The sequence below is a fragment of the Penicillium daleae genome, assembly GCF_028827525.1.
Source record: "Penicillium daleae strain IBT 16125 chromosome Unknown utg000002l_segment0_segment0, whole genome shotgun sequence".
Lineage (NCBI taxonomy): Eukaryota > Fungi > Ascomycota > Eurotiomycetes > Eurotiales > Aspergillaceae > Penicillium > Penicillium daleae.
This window is the reverse complement of record NW_026623150.1, coordinates 3,415,348-3,439,229: the sequence shown is the minus strand read 5'-3', so window position 1 is coordinate 3,439,229 and position 23,882 is coordinate 3,415,348. Positions and strand designations below refer to the sequence as shown.

The following is a 23,882-nucleotide window of genomic DNA, read 5'->3' as shown; positions in this document are numbered from 1 at the left end:
GCGGTTGTCGAGATCCGAGGCGGGTTGATGCTCGCGAGCATTTTGGGGAGGTACATAGGGCTCGAACTCAATGGAGGGATTTATAGTGTGGGATTTTGTAAACATGGGTTCGATCGTGCAAGCATCATCTTTTTGTTTTCTGACTCAAGCACAGTTTCGCATTCCTCTTGCTTCTAAAAATGTGGAATAGCTTCCTGATACTGGTAACCTTGTCGGGATATTTTGATATTGCCGTTTTTGGGGGTGCGGGAAGTCCCGTCTATAGTGATACCCGTGTCTACACAGTGGGGTTCCATAAACCTTCAAAACTAGACTGAACCAGTCACTAATTGAGCAGTAATTGGGGTAGTATACAAGTTGTTACAGAAAGCAATCTGGAATAGATTTAGAGATAGCTTCAAAAATCTTTTTAAAAGAAAGGAGGGTTGGATTGTTTCTACGGTCTCTGTCAAGACCTTTGGACTGCAACTACGTATACTCCATCCATGATGTTTACACACAGTGTTCTTCTCGTTTCAAACCCCAAGTCTTTCACTACTATAGCCGTGTTTCATGCTAGATGATAACTCAATATTCAGAGGGCCATGGCAAACAACCAGGCTAGCCCCGATCATTCGATATTCCCGGTATCACTCTAGGCCATATTTAGTTTGCTGCCTCAACATGATATCCCGGCCTAGCTTGAGAATAGACTTGGGAAACCTTTACTAGGCGTTAAGCAACCCATGACCAGACAAGAGAAGGACTCCCTATTCTGGGAACATAGAGCGACTCACTAAAAACTCAATGGAGGACTGATCAGCATCGGTACCATCATTGGGATAGCCTCTGTGGATGATCGAGACAGTTACGACTGACCATGAGCTAAATGTAACATAATCCGAAAGGGAAAAAAAAAAATCGGAAACCTCCTCTCCCATGAATCGAATCCCCGACCTTCTGATTCCCTATATACTTCATGGCGATGCTCGATCGCTGTCCCACGATGCCGAAGTACATCATCTAGAGTCAGCCCACACTAACGAACATCACTACTCTATACCCTCCTAATACCTTCAAAAAGACTCTTTTATAATTAAAATTAATTAGAGTATTAATATATAAGAGTAATATTACAAGTATACAAAAAATATAAAAAAGATCTTTATCCGCGAGGAGGTGCTGCCACCACCTCGCATGCCCACCTGCCCACTCTCCCCGCCGAGGGATGTGCCCGACCATCCGTGGAGGTTATATCTCGACACTGGCGGCCTGTACCTATTCCCATCACATGTTTGCCCTTTTCAGGGCACACCCAAAGGTCAATAGACCACTAGGCCATATGAGGGGGGAGAGTGACTGGAATACCAATACTGGGGGTATAACCCATGATTTTCAAATTTACTACTACGATTTAATTGAGCCCCGAGGATCAACTAACCGCGACGGGACGATCGTAGCGGCAAGCCGAAAGTCTAGCTTCGGCAGTTAGTTTGCCGGCGGCGATCGAACCTTGTTGTAGCATAGTTTAAGGTTATTAAATGCTGTATTGAAGGACTATAATGAATTGCAATTGTATTTGTTTTCGATAAAACGGCTGGAATATTGTAAACCGATTGCCAGAACCTTAGCATGGACATATATAATACTGGAGACTTTCAAAGAACCAAGTCCACCCAGCATGGTCGAGGCCGGACAGATCAAGCGCTAAGATCGTACTGTACACTACGACATAATAAGTAATAGTAAGAAATCTACACATACGAAACACTGCTACTCCCACCCTTCTACTAATCTTATTCGGTGCCGCGCAACGAGCCACGCAAAACAACTGTCAGCTTCGATAAAAATAGCGGGTTTCACGCACCGCCCAACGTGTCAAGTGGACCGCCGATCGAATGTAGCGCTCTGTTTACACCCGACGGCCTCCTTCGACTCACTCAGAGCAAGAATGATGACTGACTTGACCGTGCCCCTTTCACCAAAATTCCCATTCTTCTCTTCTTCCAACTCCTCCCTGTGACCGTCAACACCTCTCCAATCCAATCTAATTATACAGACAATATGCGGTCGCGAGCCTCCGTCAAACCATCCGACTATCCAACCCTCCCCTTCCACGGCATCCGCGGCCTAATCTTTCTCTCCGCCATCGTGGTCTCCATCATCCTCGCCGTATTCATCTTCCACCTCCACGCCGATGGCTACAAACTACCCTTTGCCTTCCTGATCGTACGTCAAGCATCAATCACAACCCACCAAAGACATTCCCCAAAAACTAACCTATCCATCTATAAACACAGCTCCTCATCTCCGCCTTCCTCTCCCTCGTAACAACCCTCCTCACAACAATAATAAACTGGGCCTGGGGCCTCTCCCCAAAATTCTCCCTCCTCCTGCAAATCCCCCTCCTCCTCCTCTGGATCCTCTCCCTCGCCCTCCTCTCCTACAGCATGTCCGGCACAATCCTGACAAAATGCACAACGCAATACTGGGTGACATCCGCCGCGCTGTCCGTCTGCCGCACCTACAAGGCGCTTTTCACGTTCACAGCCGTCGGAACCGCGGGGTACATCGCTGCGGTTTGGCTGGATGTTATCGTGAGGCATCGGCAGACCAGGCTGGGTGCTTATGGGCCTATGGGGAGTTCGGCGGCGCTTGGCGAGGATCCGTGGGATGTTAAGTTGGCTGATAGACGGGGTTCGAGTGGTGAAGGTGTGTCGGAGCAGAGGAGGGGGACTCGGGTTGCTAGGGGACAGGTTGGGGAGGATTATCGGCATCCCGCTGAGCAGACGGGGTATGATCCTGCTGCGTATCGTTGAGGGAGGGTGATGGCATTGCGCTTTTCACTTTCTATGATGCTGGTGTCTCGCACGATCCTGTTCCTGTTCAGCTGGTGGTCCTTATGATGGTTCGAATTGATATTGTCATTGACTGCCTGGGCATGGCGGTGTGACTTGGGGACATTTTTTCTTGGATGTCATGAATATGAAAAGTGTTTGAGATAGTCGGTAGATGATCTAGATTCCTTTCTCTAATGACTCTGCAATGCGCAGGGCAGCATTCTAGCAACGGGCAAGACGGGAATAGAAAGTAGAACAACAACCTGATTACCATCCAATGGCAAAGACAACATTATGACGCTCGATATTGACAAGATGTGGTATTTTGGAAGCAAATAAGTCAGAGATTTCAATGTGTGGGGCGTTTACATGATGACCTCGTTAGCGACGTCCTAAAGAGAAAAAGAATATATTAGTATAAGGTCGGAATGACAGCAGGGATGACCGTATGACTTACCCGCTTGAGCTCCTTGTACGGCAAGCAGACACAGTTCTGCACGCGGACCTCATCACCAACGCCGCACTCCTTGCCGAGAATGGTAATGCTCTGCACCTTGACGCCCTGCTTGATGATGCTGGTGGAGTGGGTGCCGATGGGGATGGGAGTACCCTCAACACGAGCCCAGGCACCGACGCGGCTGCTCCAGCCAATAATGGAGTGCATCACACAGGCATCGTGGCGGATCTCAGAGTCCTCCAAGACAATAGAGTCCTTGATACGGGCACCAGCACCGACCACCACGCGGGCACCAATTGAGACGTTCGGGCCAAGCTTGGCAGTGGGGTCGACGGTAGCGGAGGGGTGAATGTAGACCGGGGGCACGATGGTAGCGGAGGGAGGGGGTGAGCTCCTCGGACTGAGCCTGGAACGCCTTCTGGAGGTAAAGAGCGTTGGCAGGCACGGCAGAACCAGCAGTCTTGATCTGTCGCCAGAAATCCTTAGTCTCGTGGACAAAGAAGCGATTGCTGTCGGCCAGATCGGAGAGGATGTCCTGCTCGAGGCGGAGGACCTCGTTCTTCTCGCCGTCCTCGTCATCCCCAGCGACAAAGGAGGACTCGAGGTTATCGGAGGAGGGGTATGAGAGGAGGCGGGGACGGGTAGTGCGGCGCTTGATGGCGCTGCGAATGGCGGGGAAAATGCACTCGGTGGCGAAGAGGTAGACACCGCAGTTGATGAGGTTGGAGATGTGCGACTCGGGCTTCTCGACGTAGTGCAGGACTCGCTTGGTGTGGGAGTCGGAGACAAGGCAACCAAAGTTGGACGCAGCCTCGTTCGTCACCCGTGTACCCAGAATAACAGCCTCCGCATCCTTCTCCTCAAACAAGCGCAGCATCTCACCCAGCGGGAACGAGCAGCAGACATCGGCGTTCAGCACCAGCAGGCGCTCGGGCTTGCCCTTCAGGATCGCATCACGGAAGTGGTACAATCCACCGGCGGTGCCCAACGCTGTGTACTCCCGCAGGTACTGGATGCGGAACTGGGGGAACTCCGTCGAAGCATCCTTGATAAAGTCCCGGAAGACAGTCTCATCGTAGTATCCAATCAGAATAACCTCGCGCACATCTTCGACTTTAGCGATCGCCTTCAGGCAGTGGTTGATGATGGGGTGGCCGGCGACTTCGAACAGGGGCTGAATGCGGGGTGCAACGGTTAGACCGACTTTTCTCCCGGCCATTCATTGCACGAGGAATTGGATCAAAGGAATACACGTACCTTGGGCACATCGAGCGACAATGGGCGGAACCGAGTACCTCTAGAAGGGCCTCCGACCTGTTGAGCTGGTCAGTTTGTGTACCACCCATGCTGGACGATCATTGCGTTACGTACCAAGATCACAGCCTTGGTGGAGGACTGGTTGGGATCTCCCCGTACAGGCACTTGAAGCATGATGAATTGTTAGAGAGAGGAATAGGGGGTTGCGAAAAGGAATAAACTCGAGATGGTAACAAGGTGGCCGAAGTCAATGTTTGAGAGCTCCGAGCGCCAAGACGACGCTTGCGGTGGGGCGGGGGGGGGGGGGGGGGAGGCTCACCTGACGTGGAATCGAGAACGTGGGAACGTGGGAATTTGGAACTGGAGAAGATCCGCTTTTAGGGGAAATCAGCTACTGTACACTCGGGTTTGCCAAGCAGGTCACAGTTCTTCTCTGATCCGCTGGAATTGTTCTTTCCTATCGCAGAATCAGTTAATTTGAAGGCTCTGACATAAGAATCTTCGATATGGCCCGCATGGGGGTTGTCGATCAAGACAAAGCTGTACTCTAGTGGTTCTACCTCACAGCATTGAAGGTCCTCAATAAACCTCCAAATAAAACCTACACTGACCTATAGTTCCCCTTTAGGTAGAGTACGACCATGACCCGACAGTCTTGTGTATTTTTTGAACAAAAAGATGGAGTCTGTACAGGAACTGGGCGGCTGGCCACGGGGCGTGAATATACCGAGCTAGGAACAGCATTTTACAAAGGAAGCACTCCAGTTGGAATTGAATCAACCGCCAACTGTATAAACCTAGCCTATCTCGTAAAGAGGTACTCAATTTAGTAAGACCAGACCTGGAATGCCCAAGGTAGTTCACGAGAATGGAAAAAGGGAACCCCTATCTTCTAACTGTATATCCATCCTGCCGCCTTGGACCTAAGTGTGTACAATTGTCGGTCTTAGTTGAGTGCCCGTGTATAAAGCCTGTTCGTACTCTCCAATCTATTATCTGAATACTGTTTGTAACCTTGGAAATGACCATGGAGTCATTTACGAACGATAGAGGGGAGAGAAACTACTATTTTGGGCGAGAACGTTATCCAATTGTACTTAGCCAAAGAACTACTTAAACAATGTCCTATGAGTTAACCATCACTATTGCATACACTGGAGACAAACAGCACTAGAGTCCTCAAACCATCCACACATAGGTTTGACAGGCCACTCACTCCACCTTAAGCCACTCGGTCGCAGACATCCGAAGCCTTGGTACGCAGCCAGCCACCATCAGCCCGAATCTTCTGCAAAATCTTCCAGTGGGCCTTGGAGTGCTCCTGCGCAGCCTTGACAGCCAGGCGTGCCTCATCCTCACGAAGTTGAGCATCGTGCAGTTGCTTGATCTGGGCACGAATCCGATCCTCCAGACCCTCCTTGGTACGCTGGAGACTGCAGACAAGACCCTGCTGCGCAGCAAGCTGGCTACGCGCATTGTCCAAATCTTCGGTGGCCTTGTGCAATTTGCACAACGCGTCCGAAAGCCTCTTGTTGAGATCCTTGTTCGTGACACCGAGCCCTGCAATTTCAGCCTGGGCCTTGGCGAGTTCTTGGGTCATCTTCTTGACTTCGGTCTCCTTGGTGACGACTTGCTCCTTGGTCACGGCCAGTTCCTTCTCGAGCGTCTTAATGAGAGCTTCGCGCTTGCGGTCATTTTCGGCATCTTCCTTCATCCAGCGCTCCATCTCCGCCTTGTACTTCTTGAACTCCTCCTTTGTCATGTCTTGCTCGAGCTGGGCCAAGAGCTTCTTGTACTTGTCATCCAACTGGATGTAGCGATGCTCACTGCCATCAAGATCACGTTTGAGTTGCATGTTGATGGCTTCCTTCTCAGCAATGGTCACTTCGAGACTGTGGATTTCTCCCCTGGAGATATCGAGCTGCATCTCAAGAGAATGATTTGCGGCCATTAGCTCAGCAATCTTCCGTCGAAGGTCGGCATTCTCGTCACTCAAAGGACCCAGCTTCTTCTCAGCTTCACGAGCTCTCTCAGCTTGAGCGGCCGCCTCTTTCTCCAGACGACCCTTCTCAATATCATGCTCGGCAGCTTTCTATGGGGGATTAGAACCGGTCTTTAGACTCATGGCAATGTGGAGTCTGAACCAACCTCATGCTGTTGAAGGGCCTGCCATCCCAGGCGTTCGACAAAGGCATCCGTCCACGCAATCAATTGGGTCATCTCATTCGGGAATGGCAAAGCGCCTTTCACATGGGGGAATGCTGATGATCGCGTGTGCACCACACAAGGGAAGGATCGAGTCTCCCGAGGACCATCAAACTTGGCAATACCAACAAGTTCCTCTGTCTGCTGAGGCGCATTGCCGTTCAATTCCGCGGGTCTCTTGATCCCTCGCGTAGAATCATCTGACCCGTTGGAGGCAGACTTAACGTCCAAAATCTCCGACTCCGCAACACTATCAAGGCTATTAGCGATGAATTCAACAAATGGACCGCGGAAATCGACTGACGCAGCGTGGGTTCCGTTGGGGTCAATCATAGGAGCCATGTTGAAGAATGAAATGGATTCTCAGAATACGTGAAGTGATAGAAGAAGATTTTGAGGATTCGCTTGAAGCGCTGATGATCAAAACTCCGAGTCAATCTGCCTGTTTTTATACATTTGAATGTTTTCAGAGCTACTATAGATTTCTAGGCTCTAGGTTATCGATTCCAGGTATCGGCGAGGCCGAACTCCTTAGTCCAAGCGCCCCCCCACATCTCGTCGCGTTGGCGCCGGCAAGGCGACTCGGCCCGAGACGCTCATTCAGTCCACAATGTGCTATTGGCCATTCGCCTAGCCTTGCAGAATGAAAGATATTCGAGGAAATACAAAGCGATATGGAGAGTTTGGCTGCCTCCATTGACGGGATGTTCCCTAGTACTAGCTACCCGAGACAAAATAGGAGAACGACTCGGTCTCGAATAATCACGGGGCAAAGAGGGATAGAGGAAGCCTTCCATGATAGCTATGGTCAGAACGAAGCCTAGCAAATTTGTGACAGTATTCCTGGCCGTGTTGATGTTGATATCTGCAGGTTTGTGATTGTGAGTTCCATGGTTCTTCTACACACTGCATACTCAATCCGGGTCCACTTTCAGCTGTAGTTGCCATAAACGCTTGGCATTTTTCAGGTAACATACTTGACGAGTTTGCGTTCGTACACTTACTCTCGCTCAAAACTACCATCTTAAACAACATGATAATTGCGGGGTTGATGGCTGACCGAACTAGTGCCTTTAGCGTCGGCATTGGCTGCCACAAGGCGAGTGGCGTGTCAAATCCGGGCTCCGCAGGCGAGGCCTCGAGCCCCCAAACGAATCAACGAGCTTGTCCTGGACAACATAAAGACATCGTCGAGCCGCAGGTATCCACAAGCGACCAGGAAATAAATTGGGTGATCTTCAGCGATGCCTTGGCACGCGTGGCACGAACTATCGTGGAACACCGTGTTCTGGTCGGCATTTTGAACTCGTACTCCTAGACATCAATCAGCGAGAACACTCGGCTTGTTCACTCCTTTGATGGCGAACTAGTTGATATCAGGTCTCATTGACCTGTTTTAGAATTCATGCTAGGCTTGGCTGGTGTGGTAAGGGCTGGCTGATGCCCTATCGCTGTTACGAAGCCTGGCGAGATGTCGGACATGGCCGCTTTCTAGCCTTTCCTAGCATAGGTCTCTCGTATAATCTCGATTTTTAGAGGCATTCGTTGTATGACTGTAGTGTAAACACCGAGTCGGCGGAGTACCGTCGTTTGCGAAACACAGCCTCCAGAATATTGAGGCATACGGCGTCCCCGACACGTTCAGCTTTTCGTGACTAGCGTTCACACTTTTTGCGATATCAAGCATTGGCCATGGAACTCATCACCATCTGCCAAGTTGCATAGAAGATAGTCCAGTTAAAGTTACTGAGTGGACCTTTACAGATACCAGAAATACGATTTTTGTGGCCTGCAAGGGCCCGAGGTTTTTGTTTCATTGCACATCCATTCCTGACAGCATTAGATTCTAACAAGACATCTGAAATTGACAGTACTCTGGTCATAATTTGTCAGTCAAGGATTTTGAAGACAAACATATTCATCAGAACCGTTCCACACTCTTACAACTCCACTACACATCATCACATGTTCACCGAAGGACCGTTCAAATACATTCATCGGTCCAGTCCTCCATTGGTGAGAAACCATCACCAACTGTATCCTCAGAGAGGGCCATGTCTTCGTCATCATCTTTTTGGTGAATGGAGTTGATCCATTCCTGTGCTTGGCTGAGTTTGGCACGCTCCCTGGTCAAATTACTTCGGCGCCGCTGACGCTCCGGGTCTTCAGCCATCAACTCCATGCACCGTTCCACGGCTAAGTAGACTGTCAGCTAGAGTCAACTCTCTCATGGTGAATATGTCAAACTCACAATTTGCGTTCAGCTGGAGATTGATCACATGGATCAAATCATCGCGACACTTGTAGAATATCTTCGCATAAGCGGACTGGCAGATGACATCCAAGAAACGAGAGCTCGCAAGTTCATAGTAGCCGCGCGAGCTCTACAAAGTATAATAATTAGCGGACAAACACTCAATGTCAAGTTTGACACTCGCTGACTTACCGCCATCATCTCAATCTCCTGAGTGTAGCTATCTGGTGCAAGGTCTTTGATGACCTTCGCGATGTTTGATTCATCTTCCGCGTTGTATCCGGCGCCGCGGAGATAAGCCCTGGCACGAGATCGGTTTCGGCCCAGTATCAATCCGCGAAGGGCATTCTTTTGGGCTTCGCTGTGAAGCGACTGGGCCATTGTGAACGGCTTCTCGTACTCTATCTGGTAATGGGCCATGGCATCATCCAGGAATTCGGCGCGGAGGTGGGTGAGGAACTCGTTAATGACCCGACGAAGTTCCCGGTAAAGCCCTGTTTGTTGGTACTGGGCAATTACCTTGTCTAGATTCATACCCAGTACCCTCATCACAAGATTGCAGGTGGCAATCACGAAAGCCTTGGTCAGATCATCCCAGTGCTTGACGCTTGCGCGATTCAGAGTTTCGATGGCACTGGGGTTAATCTGATTGGGGATACCAGCTTGGTGAGACTCTTCCTTGATTTCTCGAATCTCAAGGAGGGCGAACTTCCGGCTCGGGCCATTCCACTTGTCAAAGACGTCTTTGGTCGAGTAGCCTTGGTCATTGATAGTGATCACATTCGCAGAGGGTTGAGACTCTGGCGACTTGGCATCTGAGCCCGGCGCCTTCCGCTTGAAACGTGGCGGCGATGGGCCGGCGAGCATCTCGCAGTCAGAGTCTATGCGCTCAGGCTTGATTTCGACATCCGAGGCAGTGGCTGTGATGAGTGTGGGTTTTGTGATCGCCAAAGCCCTCTGGAAGTCCATGACCAGTCGGTTCCAGCACTTTTGAAGCATATTGATGGATTCTCCATATCCAGAACCGCCATCAAAAACTCCACGGAACTTTAAACCAAGCGTTGTCACCTTCTCAGTGAGAATACGTTGGTAGTTCTCGGTAGGTGGGTCGGGCAATGTCTCCAGCTCAGCATCGATGCGAGCTGCCTTTTCATTGATTTGGGCGATAATAGATGGCAGGCACTTCTGGATTTGATCCATCAGAATAGTCGACAAGGCCGCCTGGAGTCGTCGAACACCGAAGCGGTCCTTGTACTGGGAATTGAGTCCTACCCAAAACGGGTCTGAGAAGAACGCCTCTTCCTCCATCCTGGCCCTGGCGTGATCGATGGTAGGATCTTGGTTGTTCCGAACGACGAAGTAACCATGACCCAGTTTGAACTTGTGACCGGCCAGTATCTCCTTCCACTGATCGAAGGACTCCATCTGTGAAATTCGATCAGGCTTCGTAAGAACGCCCAGAGTACGCTCCTTGGCCGACTTGATATCGCGAACGATCCTTGCGGCACTCGAGTTTGTGGCGTCGTCGGTCATGGTCAGAGTCAAGAGCACAATACAATTCTCTTGCGAGACATAGTGCTTGACCAAGTTCTCCACGAGACCAACCAGGTACTTTTCATCATCATGTTCCGGCTGGCTGATTACACCAGGCAGGTCATAAAATGACAGGGCGGGGAACCCAGGAGCGGAAATGTCCAACCGAACGACGTTCGGCGAGAACTTGACGGCTGTGGACTCCTCGGTCTCGCGATTCTTGCCGGGCACGTAGAGTTGGGAGTCGGTCTTGGGGTTCAAAATGGCAATCTGAGCCCACTTGATTGCGTTCTGAACTTGCGACTTGTCGGTCAGAGTGACAAAGACCTCCTCGTCTCGACCTCCGATGGGCACCCAGGGCCCTAGGGTCTGAGCCCTTCTTGGAACGGCTCGCACCTGCTTTGAGGGATCATACCAATACCGGCGGGACAAGTAAATCACACACTTCCAACCTTCACCGGGCTTACTTTCCGAGAGATTAATCTCCATGGGGCAGCGGGTGCAGGTGCCTGCACTGCGAGGAACTTGGATTTCAGAGATGCCCTCGATCAGAGAGCTCTTGCCAGTACTCTGATCACCGACAACACAGATCTTTGGAAGAGCGATCTTGTTGTCCTCGATACCAAGGTGACTCAGTTCTTGGATCTTCTTGACAAGATCGCTCATATCGAGGGTCATCACGTCAAAACCGCTGGGTACTTGTGGCGGACCGGCCGTGACTGACGGCCCCCCCACGAATAGAATACTCTCCGGCAAATGATTGTCATATTCCATGCCTGCAGGAGAAGAGGCCTGACTCTCTTCCTTGGGCTTGGTTAGTGGGGAAGGACGAGACATCATCCTTCGAGGCATGTGTTGGCCCTGACACTTGTATGTTTGAGCAGGGGGTTTCTCACGGAGATCCGAAGTGGATGTAGAGGACGTGGGATAGTCTGGGGAGCGTATGATAGAGTATGTGAGAGGATGTTCGTCGAAAGGGTGACAAGGTGCAGGGTGAGGGGGAAAGATGGTTCAAATAAGAGGTCAGATTTTGAAAAGATTCCACACGCAGGGTTGGCTCCAGTTGCGGTCTTGAATGACGGAGCAACGCTCAGTGATGGGGAAAGGGTATGTTTATGAATGGTTGATGGAATGTTGGAGAGATGTGAAGTGGTTGATGAGGGAAGATATGAGATGGTTGAGTTGGGGAGGGTGAAGAAGAGGAAGAGAAGGAGAGAAAGAGAAGCTGGCCAGGAAGAAGGTATTTAAGGGCTACTCAGCCGGCTGGCTCGATTTTCTGGACAGAAAGGAATCCTCCTTTTCTACCCCGAGACTTCCTTCAGCTCTTCTTTCTTCCTCTTGTTTGCTACACTCTCCTCTGCTCAAACCAAACCGAAAGACGACTCTAAGTCTCAATTTTTCCGCCATCAGGGTCCCTAACCCTTCTGTCGAGTCAAGTCGGTCTGATGATGCCTCTTTACTTGCGTCAACTGGCTGACATGCAGATAGGGTCACACTTCTCGCATAGCGTTTCTTCACGATCCCCATGCTGTTTGATAAAACAATCAAGAACCGCAACAAACGCCGAGTGTATATCACCCTGCACCATCGTGATGACCTATCCCTCCCCCACAACCGGAAGAAAATGGGATACGGTGCCTATAACTGGGCAATTGTGATCTCTCCCAAGGTCTCGATGGGCGGCGACAGCTTCGCATACGATGTCACGAACGTCCCCGAGCCCGATTCCTTTCCCAAGTTCGAGTCCAACCCTGACCGCGAGTGGCGCTATCGACAAAAACCACACGTCGACCCAGCCAATTGCTCAACGATGGTCAAGAAGATTATGATAGGCAAGATACCCAACGACATCACATACTCCCTTATCCAGTCGTGCTTAGAGTCGATCCCGATCGAACAGAACGATACCCACCACAAGCAGACTGGGGTCAGATGGATTGTGCTCGCTATACATAAGCTGCAGCATACTGTTCTCCTTGCGGAGAAATTCAGCATTCGGGAGTTTATTGATGAAGCAGTCAAGCTTGCCGATGAGCGTCTGCGGTTGGGACCATCCGTTCCGGAGGTAACAGACTACACGAAGCAGCCCCAGTCGATCGAGGAGTCTGCGGGTTCCCCATCTCGATCTTCCTCCCTGTGATCCCTGTGATCGCTTTGCAAGCTCCCTGAGGTATGCGCTAGGTTTGACGAGTGTAATTGCGATGTCCTGGAATAGCCTCGACGGCATTATCAAAGAATGGACAGCAATATTCGAATGATCATTGATGTGGGTGACAATTCTTGCGTAGAAGCTCTATTGGCTGATCTCAAGAATGGATATCATATGTAGGCCTTGTATATGATAAAAATATCCCTGGTTTCTGGCACCATGAGGTTAAATTAAACTAGGCTGATTCATAAGCAAAAGCCCTTTCTACACACGCTGACGTATTCCCTGAAGTCATTGACGAATCACGACGGCACCGCAACTATGTATTGGCGGGAGCATCCGAAGTCACGGCATCTCCACGACCATAAATTCAATTCCACCTGAAGACAATCTATTTTCACCTCCCAAGCGTATCTGGTGGCACGGCATGTTAGAAATGTTTAAATATGCCGCCAACCAAGCTGGAGCGCCTCCCGCTGGAGCTACTTCTCCTCATTTCCAAATATCTTTCCCTCGTGGATGCCCATGCCTGGCACTATGCAACCGTCATCTCATGGCCCTGTCATTTCGTGACCTCTTGAACAAACCATTTTTGCCATCTTCAGTTATTGTCAGCCGCGGTAGTGAGCGAAACCTCATCGTTTTCGAAAACTGCCACTTCATCCATCACCTCGAGTAAGTCCCAGTTATTTATGAAGTCAACTCCGCCGGACACTTTATCTTCAAATTTCCGGATATTTTCTTGAACCCCATCGGCCGTGTAGTCGATGGAATGTAGCCTGCGAAGGTATCGAACAATCACCAGGCTATTACGCCAACTTTCCTTGGAAGCGCGCCATTCCTGAAATGTTGTGTCCTTCGGTCCCCTCTCGTAACCACGTCTGCTCTCGCAGAGTCGGTACAGTGACTTCGTTCTGTTCTGGTGGGTGCGACAATTCGCACAGACAATGAAGACTCTTTCGGCCGGGTCATCATTGTTCAGGTAGAGCATTGCCCATCTTGGGCAGTAAAGTGTCTCGCATAGCTCGCATCTGATGTCAATCTCTCCCAGATGAAGGTTTGTCATGCGCATGCAGTTGTCTTTCTCAAAGCAGATCATGCAGGCCTTGCAAATCCATTGGTCAATTATTTCGCACCAATACCTCTGGGACTATACGTACCATTTTTCCTATGCTAGGTGGGGCTTTCCTATCTTAGCTGCGGCCGCTTTTATGAGGGTGCTCAGAGTCAGACTCACCGAGTAAATTTCAGTCCGGGGATCAGACTCTCTTGTGCTGCTCAGTGTCATCACGTGATTATCAGTGAAGTCCAGTGAGTGCTCAGTGAGTCTGATTGGCTGCTCACTGAGCCATCACTGATTACTCAGATATTCATCAAAGGCGTCTATTGAGCACCCAGTCGACGCTCAGCCTATACCCAAAGGAGCGCTTTGCCCCACAGTTCTGTTTATCTTCCGATCTAGTTTTTGATGGACCTTATTTTTCACCGTGCCCCTGTTTTTTGAGGTACTCGATCCTCCAATCTCTTTCCCCTCTCAAAAAATAACGGACTAGGGCACGATGACCCAAAAATTGAGGGCTTAGGCCATCTGTCATGCACCGGCGCAGAAAAAAAGTGTTCCGCTCTTAGTAGACAACTAAGATCTATCCTCAAGTCCTAAAGTACAAATCGCAGCCATGTCCCTCATTTCAAGCCACCGCACGGATTTTCTTTACCCTTTGCTTCGATCTCCACTGATGTATGGCGCAGGATAGTGACCCAATAGGTACCGTTAGAAGATAAGGTTTTAACTGATGACATGAACTTTAATATGTGAATAAACATCCCGAGGCAAAGGTCCAATATCTGATCCAACGGGAGTAGTAGTGGCGGTGCCAAATTAATAATCAAGCCGACAGATTAACTAGTTAACTAACTTAACTTGGGATCAGACAAAGAAATTCCCATGGAAGAAAGATGAGTATGACCATTGAGGACAAGTGGGTTCAGTCGGTCTTCAATGACGCACTGAATTGATTCTAGTCGGTGGGTGAACTCACATAGTAATCAAGCCGACAACAAAGTCAGGGAACAAATTTCCATGGAAAGCTGAGTGCTTACATTATCCAGGACAGAAGGGTTTACGCGGATCTTGAAACGACTCAAGGAATCGATTTAAATAACCTATTGGTTTAGCATTGGATTAAATCATTCTTTAGGTACAGCATGGATAAGGCTGACCGCCCCTTTGTTCTTTGGGGAGTTGGACTGAATCAGACTACGGAGTGACCCTCTTGCTCGTCCCTTCCATGCATATCCGCTAGAACCCAAGAATGCTGCTGAGTTTTGGCCTTGAAGGGGTTGACGCAGTTGCTCATACAAACGAGCCTGGCACCCAGCCAGAATCCCTGCTAGCGTCTAACTCTCCTTCCTCGTCCGCTTTCTCGCTACCCACGTTACCATGTCTGGGCACTCTCTATAACCGAAACAAGCAGTCCGATAGTCCTGTTCCGCCTGCACAAACTGTATCCGCCGCGGCTCAAATCCCCGTTACTTCAACACCGAGCGAGCTTGAGTCTTCCCAGGCCGCATCACTAGCGATTGCCCGGCCTCTGGTCTTTCATTCCTATACTTACAAAACTTCCCGGCCCAAAATCTCGTACCAGTTCGCCTACCCCGTTGTTCATACCTGGCATAAACGACTTAGGCTTCGGCCGAAGCTTCTACTGCAAGTGCAGCAGGTGTCGCATATGGCCCGGCCCTTGCCCATCTTAGAAGTTCAACAATCGACATTGTATTTACCACGGTTTACTCGAAAGTTCCCGACCATGTTTTGCCCGAAGAATGGACAGGGCCCGAATGACCTAAGTGTCGTGAGGAGTGAACTATACACGCGCACGGTGGCCAGCATCACCGAGAAAAATATAAGTTGCGAAAGAGAAGACAATGCGGACCAACGCCAAGTCGTGGCCACGATTGTCCGCGTGCCCCAAGAAGATGGCGATCTAAAAGGAAAGGCAGAGATCTGCTTGAATTTTGGGCCGGTGTGGGAAGTGACTCCTCTGCCTAGCGGCTCATATGAGTTTGTGGCTCGCACCGAAAATGGTGTGCGGGTAGTGCGATGGGCTCTGCGCGGAGGCAGGAATCGACGCGCCTCTGCAACCCCGGGCACTCAACCGCGCAATGACACCAAACGGTTCACTTTCAGCATCATCGATCTCAACGCTCGTCGGCACCCGGTGATCGCCTCTATGAATAAGAACCTGCTAGAGGTGTATAATGAATATTCCGTTGTGGTGCCCCCCAGCACCAGCCAAATATCCCAGAGCTTGGGTATGTCCGTGGCCAGCGACCTGTCCGATAATGAAGCACTGGTAGATAACAAGAACGTTGTTACGCTCGATGACGGGCTACGTACGTTGATCCTCATAACCGGGATCTGGGTTGCTTGCTGGGAGGGTTGGTCGTAGAACTTTAGCTACGACCCTGTCTCCGCACCTAGCGGCAAAACACTCGTTTCTCCCAACACCACGGCACCAGCTCATGCAGGAAATTCTTTCGGAAACTTGTCGAAGCGCTCCGATTCAACTGGGGCCACATTCATGGACCGAGCCGATGGACACCCCCCCCCGGGGAAGCAATCGCCTCAGCCGTCCGGTACGGCATGTTCACCGGTACAGACGAGAATAGCCGCGATATCGTCGTCCCCCGTCAACTCTGAGGCAGGACTCGGTTGAACCCGAAGGCGGCTCACGACCTCAACAAGCTTACCAACCCAATCTCAAACCCAAAGCTCAGCTGGCCGATGAGAACCACAAGTCAATCTTTAAACCACGTTTCGGCTGAGGCTGATTTGTCAAACATGCCCTCCGAAGATTTCGACATCGGAAAGAGTATGCGATAGCATAGGCTCAGCCCAGATCTCTTTCCACGATCTTCCACCAAAAAGCCGGGGCTTAATGATCAATCCCCATGTCCTTGACTCACCACCTGTATATAGCCACACGTTCATTGAATTCGACTGCATCTTGCCTAGGAGTTTCCTTTTTCCTGTAACACTGCAATTCTTCCGGTGGGGAACCTTGCCCTGTATACCTTCTTGACATATCACATCTTGCCTCCTTGCTGATCTACTGTGTACTCCGTCGGGTCTATTTCAATTCGCATTCTCGCATTGCACGCATAGACCTGGGGCGATGCAGGTTATTTCTAAACAAATGTCTGAGGGAGAAATCCTGGGTGGGAACATGTTCGAAGTAAGTATGTGAAGTCCATGTTCTTAGCACAGTAAGTTCACTCGACGGAAGACGTACTGCCAGACGGTCTGTGAATGAGAAGTTAGAGGTGGCGGGGGCCATGATCTTTACGTTTTCGTTCATGTGGACTTGACCGCTCGAATGAATTAACAGATGAATTGAAAGAAGTTGAATTCACGCGGATGAAATCAATATCGGATGATAAATCATACTCATGAGTTATGGGGTTGACAATCATCATTAGAATAATTATAAGTAGCAGACAGAACGCCATGATGTGTAAAATCTTAATTATAGTTACCGTAATATTTACCGCCAGCCTCCCGCGAGTCTTTGCCAGCATCCCACCAGCGCTGCGTAGCCAGGCTTTGGCATGTGTGCGTTCCCGACTTGGTGTGGAGCCGTCATACCTCAACGATAACTATACATAACAGGCTTCATCTATGTTCATACTTTGTTTGGCTGTCGCTCAGTGCAAGTTGTTGTGATATAAGACAAGTACACATCGGGAGAGTTGCAACATCGGAAATAATTCCTGCATTGTCTATATAAAGAACCTGATTGATTTCCAATCAATTTGGATATTAAGGATTCACGCTGTATATATAGCCTCTGGTATTTCTTCAGAATGAACAATCAATTAACTTTCTCTGAGCTAAACACATGTAAGCTTTGCCTACTAAGGGTAAAAGCTCTATAGACCAGGTGTTTGCCACAGGGATTTCTAATATGAAGTTATTCCTATGTCCTCGGAACGGTCTGGAGGAGCTTTCTACCGACCCGATTAGGCGGCTCAGCTGAGAGGTGATCTGCATCACACCCCTGGTTACACCAGCAGGTATGTTTGCTTATTTAACTATCCTGATCCCAGCAATCCGCGTACATTAAAAGCTTCTAGGAAGTGGTCTTTTGACGATCCCCTAAGAATCAGTCTTGTCTCGAATACACTTGGTTTTTATCTTCCTACCTGATTGACAAGCCCTCTACCCTGCGAGTATAATTTCCCCTTTACAGTGTTTTGGTTGTATGAAACTCGGCCTCTTTACATGATTAAGCGTCCAGCCTAAAATTACCGTAGCTGATTATGGGAGCCATGACATCTGGTCGCATCAAGGTTGTACACAGTCACAGCGCGCCACGGACGTTCCCCCCGGCCAGAGCGATCCTGCTGTGGATGATGATTAATCCTGGCCGACCCAAACGTAAAAGTCTTCAGGCGAGACATAATATGGTAAAAAGAATGATTAGTATATACACACCGACCTTGCTTAACAATATCCCCTGCCCGAAACCATGATTATTAAACAGCAGGGGAAGGTTACATATATCGATCTTCAAATCCTCGTCTCTAAACCAATATATCCCGGCAGACAATAAGATATCAACTTTATCATAAACAAGTCTCCCCAAGCAATTGAGGTTGGACCTATTGTGCCCTTCAATCGTCATCCAGTATGCCCTCGTCATCAGAACGGTCAATTCTCGTTACGGGGTTCGTCACTCACCCAAAATAACTTAATTTTGCGTCTCACTTTCTCGTGAATTAATGTGCTAATGATGGCTCCCGACCTAGATGCTCACCAGGTGGTGTCGGCCATGCTCTCGCCCTTGAGTTTGCCTCCCACAATCTCCGCGTTTTCGCCACCGCTCGATCCACTAAATCCCTCTCGAGCCTAGAAGAGAAAGGTATTGAGACGTTTGCGCTCGACGTCACCAATTTGGAGAGCATCACAGCACTGAAGGACGAGATTGCGAAGCGGACTGGCGGAAAATTAGATATACTATTCAACAATGCTGGCACAAGTATATCCCCTTTTCGTCCTCAATATACCCTCTGCATCGCACTTTTGGTGACCTTGAACTACATTGCTCGATGACTAACCAAATTCCTTTTGAATAGTGTACGAAGCTCCCGCAATCGAAGCCGATCCCGCTCGCGTACGGAGCATGTTCGACGCCAACGTCTTCGGCCTCTTTGATATGGTTTCGGCCTTTACTCCTCTTCTTTTAGCCTCTACCACGAACAGTACCCCCAACCCACCGCTCATTATTAACACTTCATCAGTACTTGCACGTCTACCTTTCGTGTTTTCTGCCGCATATAATGCCTCCAAAGCAGCCGTGGCCTCTTACAGCGATACTCTACGGATCGAACTGAGCCCTCTTGGCATCAAAGTTGTTACAATTTTTATGGGTGAAGTCGCAACAAACCTCATGTCTCCTGACAATATCGCTTTCCGCTCTGGAAGCCTCTATATCGGTGCTTTAGAGGGGACCAAGGAGCGAAGCCGAAACCATGTCAAAGCCAGTATGAAGGCAGAGGATTTTGCCAGACAAGTCGTGCAACAAATCCTGGTGAAAACCCCTGGCTGTGCGCAGGGTGAGTACATTTGGAAAGGCACTAATGCTTGGTTGGTTTGGTTTTTGAATGCGGTGGGATGGAGAAAGATCTTTGACCCTACTGTGAAAAAGATGGTCGGGCTGGATAAAGCGGAAGTCTGGAAGTCCATTTCTGACAAGGGGCAGTCACTGGCAAAGTAAAGATGTATATTAGCGGGGTCAAGGATATAATGATAATAATAATGTCTGCTCTGCCCCAGCGATATTAAGGTAACCCAATTAGTGCTACTTTTATTGTGATATAGGGTTACAAGTTTCTGAGGGTTGTTGCCTGCTCGGGGAAACTTGTGATAATACCGTACGCCTCTTTAGAACCGAAACTAGATTCAATAAAGACACTGGCAGATCTCGGAATTCCCCTCGCGCGGGATCCAAAAATGTTGACCGTCACCCTCGACCACGCCAGCCTCCGCGCGGGTGAAGTATTTCTCACGCTAATCGGTATCTGGATCCTCCCACGTAGGCCCAGTAACATACTGAAGCTTATAGGAGGGTGATAGGATTATGCTAACAGGGATGGCCTGTACTAGCTATGAATTACCAAGGATTTACCAGCCAATGATACCAACGAATCAAAAAGAGTAATGCGGAGATGAAAAGAGTGTTGATTCTGATGAACTAAACTATCGAACTTCATGGGGGTTGAAATACTCATGAGAACACCGGCAACTCGGTGGTTACAAATCCGAGGTGACGCCATACCGGGAAGGTACGTGTAAATCAAAGAGTGGGGGGATTGTAAGAAGGTAGTCCTCAAGTTACCGTATAGGTACCTGACAAGTCAATACAGTGCCAGTGTCCATTTTCCTGACAACATCCTTTGTTTCGAAGCACTCCAGGAAGCCAATTTTCGTGGATGCAAGCCTTATCCCCGCAATGGCCAAGCTCTGGGGGGAAGACCCATTAGTCTAGTCCAAATCTACTTTTCACGATGACTTCAATAAAGGGGGGCAGTTCGCTAATCATTTCAAATTTGAGTTAGTTGAGCTGATGGTGAGCTTCTACAGACTGCGCTATGGTTTGATGAAGTTTCCGCGCAACATCTGGGTACGTTGACAAGATATTTGATTTCATCAGATCATCGGTGAAGGAAAGAAATGTTTTGTCCATTCGCTCCACAAGCATCCCAAATTCATGGACGAGTGTCCTCAGTGCTTTTAACTCGGTCTCTTTTCGAAAGCGATATGCGCGCTGTGCCAACCTGACCTACGTCGTCCGCCTCTGTGTTTCCTGATTACCGTTTCTGTGGATTTTCTCAAGCTGACAGAAACCTACATTTAGGGACATATCTTGCGTGCCCTGAATCCTTGGGCGACCCGTTTTCCTGCGCTCAATATAATTCCCGTTGACAGAAGAGTCACTCGATTTAGATGTCTCCTGAGCCGGGATATGAAGTTGAATGTGTTGGCCCTTTCTCTTTCTCTTGCTAATCTATAGTCATGAAGCAGTCGCACCCTGGAAAGAGCACGCCTCTCAGTCAAAGTTATTGCCAAAGGATCGACAATATTCTCTCTTAAGTGTCTAGTACGCTTCGGCGTATCGCTAGGCATGGTGATGGAAATAGCGCCGTGAGAGGAAACAATGCGATCGTTCGTTGCACTGATCTGATGCGGCCCTAAATTTTCTCTCAGGATTGTTTGAAAAGACTTAATGTATCACAGTTTAGTCGCCGGCGGTCCTGCACTGGCGAGTCCCGTAGAAACTTATGCCAAGGTATTTTAGAGTTTTAGTGAGCTATGGACCGGCGCACAAGGCAAGGGGCACACACAACCCTTGGCATTAACGTGATCTGCTGCTGCTCGGATTTGATTACAATTCGGGTCCGACTTCAAAGGAGCCTCAGATTTTGGATCACACTTGAACTAAGGTTACGCCACAACAACAGTGCTGGTGACCTGGGCCCTCTTGGTCTCGAACACTCGGACCCCGCAGGAAACAGCAATTGGCGCTCCATAGGTGTTCACAAGCACTTTGATCTTCGAACTGAAAGGCAGTGACAAGTCATCGGCAAACTAGATCAGTAATCATTATTATGTGCTAGTCGGATGAAGGCCTATATCTAGTATTTCGTTATCCTATTGAGATGTTCCAATCCGACTTCTGTAGAGGCCATTTCTCCTAGTGATTCCTACTGTGAAAACATAAGTCGACGGTTCCTACGATCAATACCAAACAAGATCAAGTATGCGGAGCGCTATGATCTCGGTGAAACATCACGACGATTCAAATTACAGCTTTTCAAGACTGGCCGCGACCAATATCTGGATATATCCTGTACGGATAGTTCAAATTATCCTGGCGCTTGTCATGGTTGGTCTAAGTGCATATGGTCTGCCGCTTCTACATTCACCATTACACGTGTAACAGAAAGAATATTCTGACTATGGAGGCTTTGACAGTTATGCTCACTTTGCGTTTCGACTACGTTATCATTCTCGTATTTTCCAGTGGAATATGGAGCGCTTTCCTGGCAACACCAATCCTTGCACTGCTACTGGAATCACCCAATCGGGCTGCATACCGCATTGTCATACTGGTTGTGGAAGGGACTACAATGGTACTGTGGTTTGTCTGCTTCACTACGCTAGTTAAAGTATCATATCCCCTACACTGCGACTTACACTGTTGCGTTGCCTCTCGAGTGACCACACTTTTCGGGGCAATTGAATGGTATGCTACGCTGACGATGGCGAGGACACCTATCTGTACGCTAGCAGCGAAATCAACGTCACAGCTGCTGATTCACACGTTGCTAGGATACTGTTCATGGCCACAACCGCACGTTGCCTCGCAATTTTCCTACAAAATGCTCGTGGGTCTGAGTAAGGCTCTTACTCCCGCGAAACAGGTAGCGCATAATAATTCACGACCTGATAAATTTGAATATGCGTGTTTGCCTCTGTTATCCTTTATAGCGGGAATGACTTTATATAACGATGGTTAATAACAGACGCAACGACACTGTTGATGCACCTATAATTGCTTGATTCCAAACTCCGGAACCCCGCTCAAGGGACCGAGACGGAAAATGTAGAGTTGCGTGGAACTCTTAAATCCAAGATAGTACGGCGCTTCGACGACGTTACTGCATAAGTAGTAGCACCTCTAATGTACATCAATGGCTCCTTACCAGTGCCTCTACGCGTCCTGTTCAAGCCGTTCGACACATGAGCGGGGTCCAGCGACCATGTCATTCACAAGAGGATAATAAAACTTCTGCTCATCGAAAACTATAGCGGCAGGATTGCTAACCGCTTGAGTCATCCCCGTCTGACTTCCGACATGCAAACTGCTTATGTAGCACAAGGTAAATACAAGCATTGCATCATTAAAATACAACAATGAGAGATTCAAGTCACCGTACTATCGCCGGACGCGTATCAGGCAGGGTAGAGTAACAAAATCGATGAGTAGGAACGGAGGGTCTTGTCGTCCTGTACCTAGTCTTCGTTAGATAACCATTGCAAAATCATGCTTAACCATATGGTATGAAGGGCAAATTTGACTGCATGTATTTGAATAAAGGTCTTCGGTCCCCGGCAATCAGTAGCGCTTACTTACCAGGGGAATGGTAGGTTGGTAGCCCCAAAATATTTGCATCCTCACTCTGGCTACTGGCAGTGGTCACTGACCTGATAGTCCTATGAACATAGAAGCTGCGTGACATTCATCTACTTCTTTACACGGATTTGTTAATTCTGTAATGTTAGTGCTGTGATCTAATGTAGAGGGGGTCTGTACTGTGACATATCGTCAAGGTCGACTCTCCCTGCGGATAAATGGGAAGCTTCTTTTGTGAAGTCAATTCCCCGCATCACACGGAGTCGAGGGGATTCAATCACAACGGTCCTTCCGAGGTGCAATTATGTAGTATTTTACTGTTTTCTCAAAGTATATGCGCATTGGGAGCCGAGGTACTTCGTCAAGAGCATATCCTAGAGTAAGCCCTGCACGAAACTGACAGGGCAGAATTCATATTCTCTAGGAGATTGAGTGAATCATCAACCTCTTGAATGGGACCATTCCATACATATCCGGTCTCATTTATCGTGCATCTACATATTAGTTCCGCCCGATCATTCTGCCATCACTTGCACGAATACTGCTATCAATCTGCATCCTCGACCTCTGGAGGCCAACACTGTGACTCACACCCCTCAAGCCTGTTATCTGCTACTCGGAAAGAAACACCATCAGGCTAATCAGACGTCTAGTAGACTTCGAGTTTGACGCCCTAATACATAAGATGACTCGAAGCCTTCTGGTTGGCAATCACGTAGTCTCACGTGACTTATCTCCTGCGTGTCTCTCGGCCCGGAGAACCGCGAGGACCGGATGATAGGTACTACTGTAAATAATATTCGCGGGATGGGATCTGATGTTCACAAAGGTAGTTTAGGACTTGATCGAGCGGTGGAAGATTGTCATCATTCTGCAGCAGAGAGATTAGAAATAAAGAGTCGGAAACACTGCCTAGTGGATCATGGGGTGCACCAATAGGAGAACAAGGTTTGAATTGCTATAAAGCCCCTAGCTGGCAATTTATGTGGGAATAATAATGACTAATACTGGC

General features: G+C 49.0%; 9 protein-coding genes across 9 annotated transcripts; 6 read left to right on the top strand and 3 right to left on the bottom strand.

Moving 5' to 3' along the window:
• Window positions 1-2,043: 2,043 nt before the first annotated feature.
• Window positions 2,044-2,798, top strand: N7458_002247 (uncharacterized protein; the record flags this gene model as incomplete). The annotated part of the gene is made up of 2 exons (XM_056905630.1): window positions 2,044-2,208; window positions 2,280-2,798. 2 exons carry the CDS (start codon window positions 2,044-2,046, stop codon window positions 2,796-2,798), a joined length of 684 nt encoding a protein of 227 aa, XP_056769737.1.
• Window positions 2,799-3,184: 386 nt separating this feature from the next.
• Window positions 3,185-4,707, bottom strand: N7458_002246 (mannose-1-phosphate guanylyltransferase; the record flags this gene model as incomplete). The annotated part of the gene is made up of 5 exons (XM_056905629.1): window positions 3,185-3,211; window positions 3,277-3,667; window positions 3,690-4,450; window positions 4,534-4,590; window positions 4,648-4,707. 5 exons carry the CDS (start codon window positions 4,705-4,707, stop codon window positions 3,185-3,187), a joined length of 1,296 nt encoding a protein of 431 aa, XP_056769736.1.
• A 946-nt stretch (window positions 4,708-5,653) lies between these two features.
• Window positions 5,654-6,487, top strand: N7458_002245 (uncharacterized protein; the record flags this gene model as incomplete). The annotated part of the gene is made up of 2 exons (XM_056905628.1): window positions 5,654-5,664; window positions 5,761-6,487. 2 exons carry the CDS (start codon window positions 5,654-5,656, stop codon window positions 6,485-6,487), a joined length of 738 nt encoding a protein of 245 aa, XP_056769735.1.
• A 1,284-nt stretch (window positions 6,488-7,771) lies between these two features.
• Window positions 7,772-8,056, top strand: N7458_002244 (uncharacterized protein; the record flags this gene model as incomplete). Its single annotated transcript, XM_056905627.1, has 1 exon — window positions 7,772-8,056. One exon carries the CDS (start codon window positions 7,772-7,774, stop codon window positions 8,054-8,056), a length of 285 nt encoding a protein of 94 aa, XP_056769734.1.
• A 666-nt stretch (window positions 8,057-8,722) lies between these two features.
• Window positions 8,723-11,377, bottom strand: N7458_002243 (putative dynamin GTPase; the record flags this gene model as incomplete). Its single annotated transcript, XM_056905626.1, has 3 exons — window positions 8,723-8,934; window positions 8,990-9,122; window positions 9,185-11,377. 3 exons carry the CDS (start codon window positions 11,375-11,377, stop codon window positions 8,723-8,725), a joined length of 2,538 nt encoding a protein of 845 aa, XP_056769733.1.
• Window positions 11,378-12,050: 673 nt separating this feature from the next.
• On the top strand, window positions 12,051-12,665 carry N7458_002242 (uncharacterized protein; the record flags this gene model as incomplete). Its single annotated transcript, XM_056905625.1, has 1 exon — window positions 12,051-12,665. The coding sequence occupies one exon, from the start codon at window positions 12,051-12,053 to the stop codon at window positions 12,663-12,665; it is 615 nt and encodes a 204-aa protein (XP_056769732.1).
• Window positions 12,666-13,275: 610 nt separating this feature from the next.
• On the bottom strand, window positions 13,276-13,773 carry N7458_002241 (uncharacterized protein; the record flags this gene model as incomplete). Its single annotated transcript, XM_056905624.1, has 1 exon — window positions 13,276-13,773. One exon carries the CDS (start codon window positions 13,771-13,773, stop codon window positions 13,276-13,278), a length of 498 nt encoding a protein of 165 aa, XP_056769731.1.
• Window positions 13,774-14,986: 1,213 nt separating this feature from the next.
• N7458_002240 (uncharacterized protein) lies at window positions 14,987-16,123 on the top strand (the record flags this gene model as incomplete). Its single annotated transcript, XM_056905623.1, has 1 exon — window positions 14,987-16,123. The coding sequence occupies one exon, from the start codon at window positions 14,987-14,989 to the stop codon at window positions 16,121-16,123; it is 1,137 nt and encodes a 378-aa protein (XP_056769730.1).
• A 2,240-nt stretch (window positions 16,124-18,363) lies between these two features.
• On the top strand, window positions 18,364-19,450 carry N7458_002239 (Glucose/ribitol dehydrogenase; the record flags this gene model as incomplete). Its single annotated transcript, XM_056905622.1, has 3 exons — window positions 18,364-18,401; window positions 18,483-18,712; window positions 18,810-19,450. The coding sequence occupies 3 exons, from the start codon at window positions 18,364-18,366 to the stop codon at window positions 19,448-19,450; spliced, it is 909 nt and encodes a 302-aa protein (XP_056769729.1).
• Between the last annotated feature and the right edge of the window lie 4,432 nt (window positions 19,451-23,882).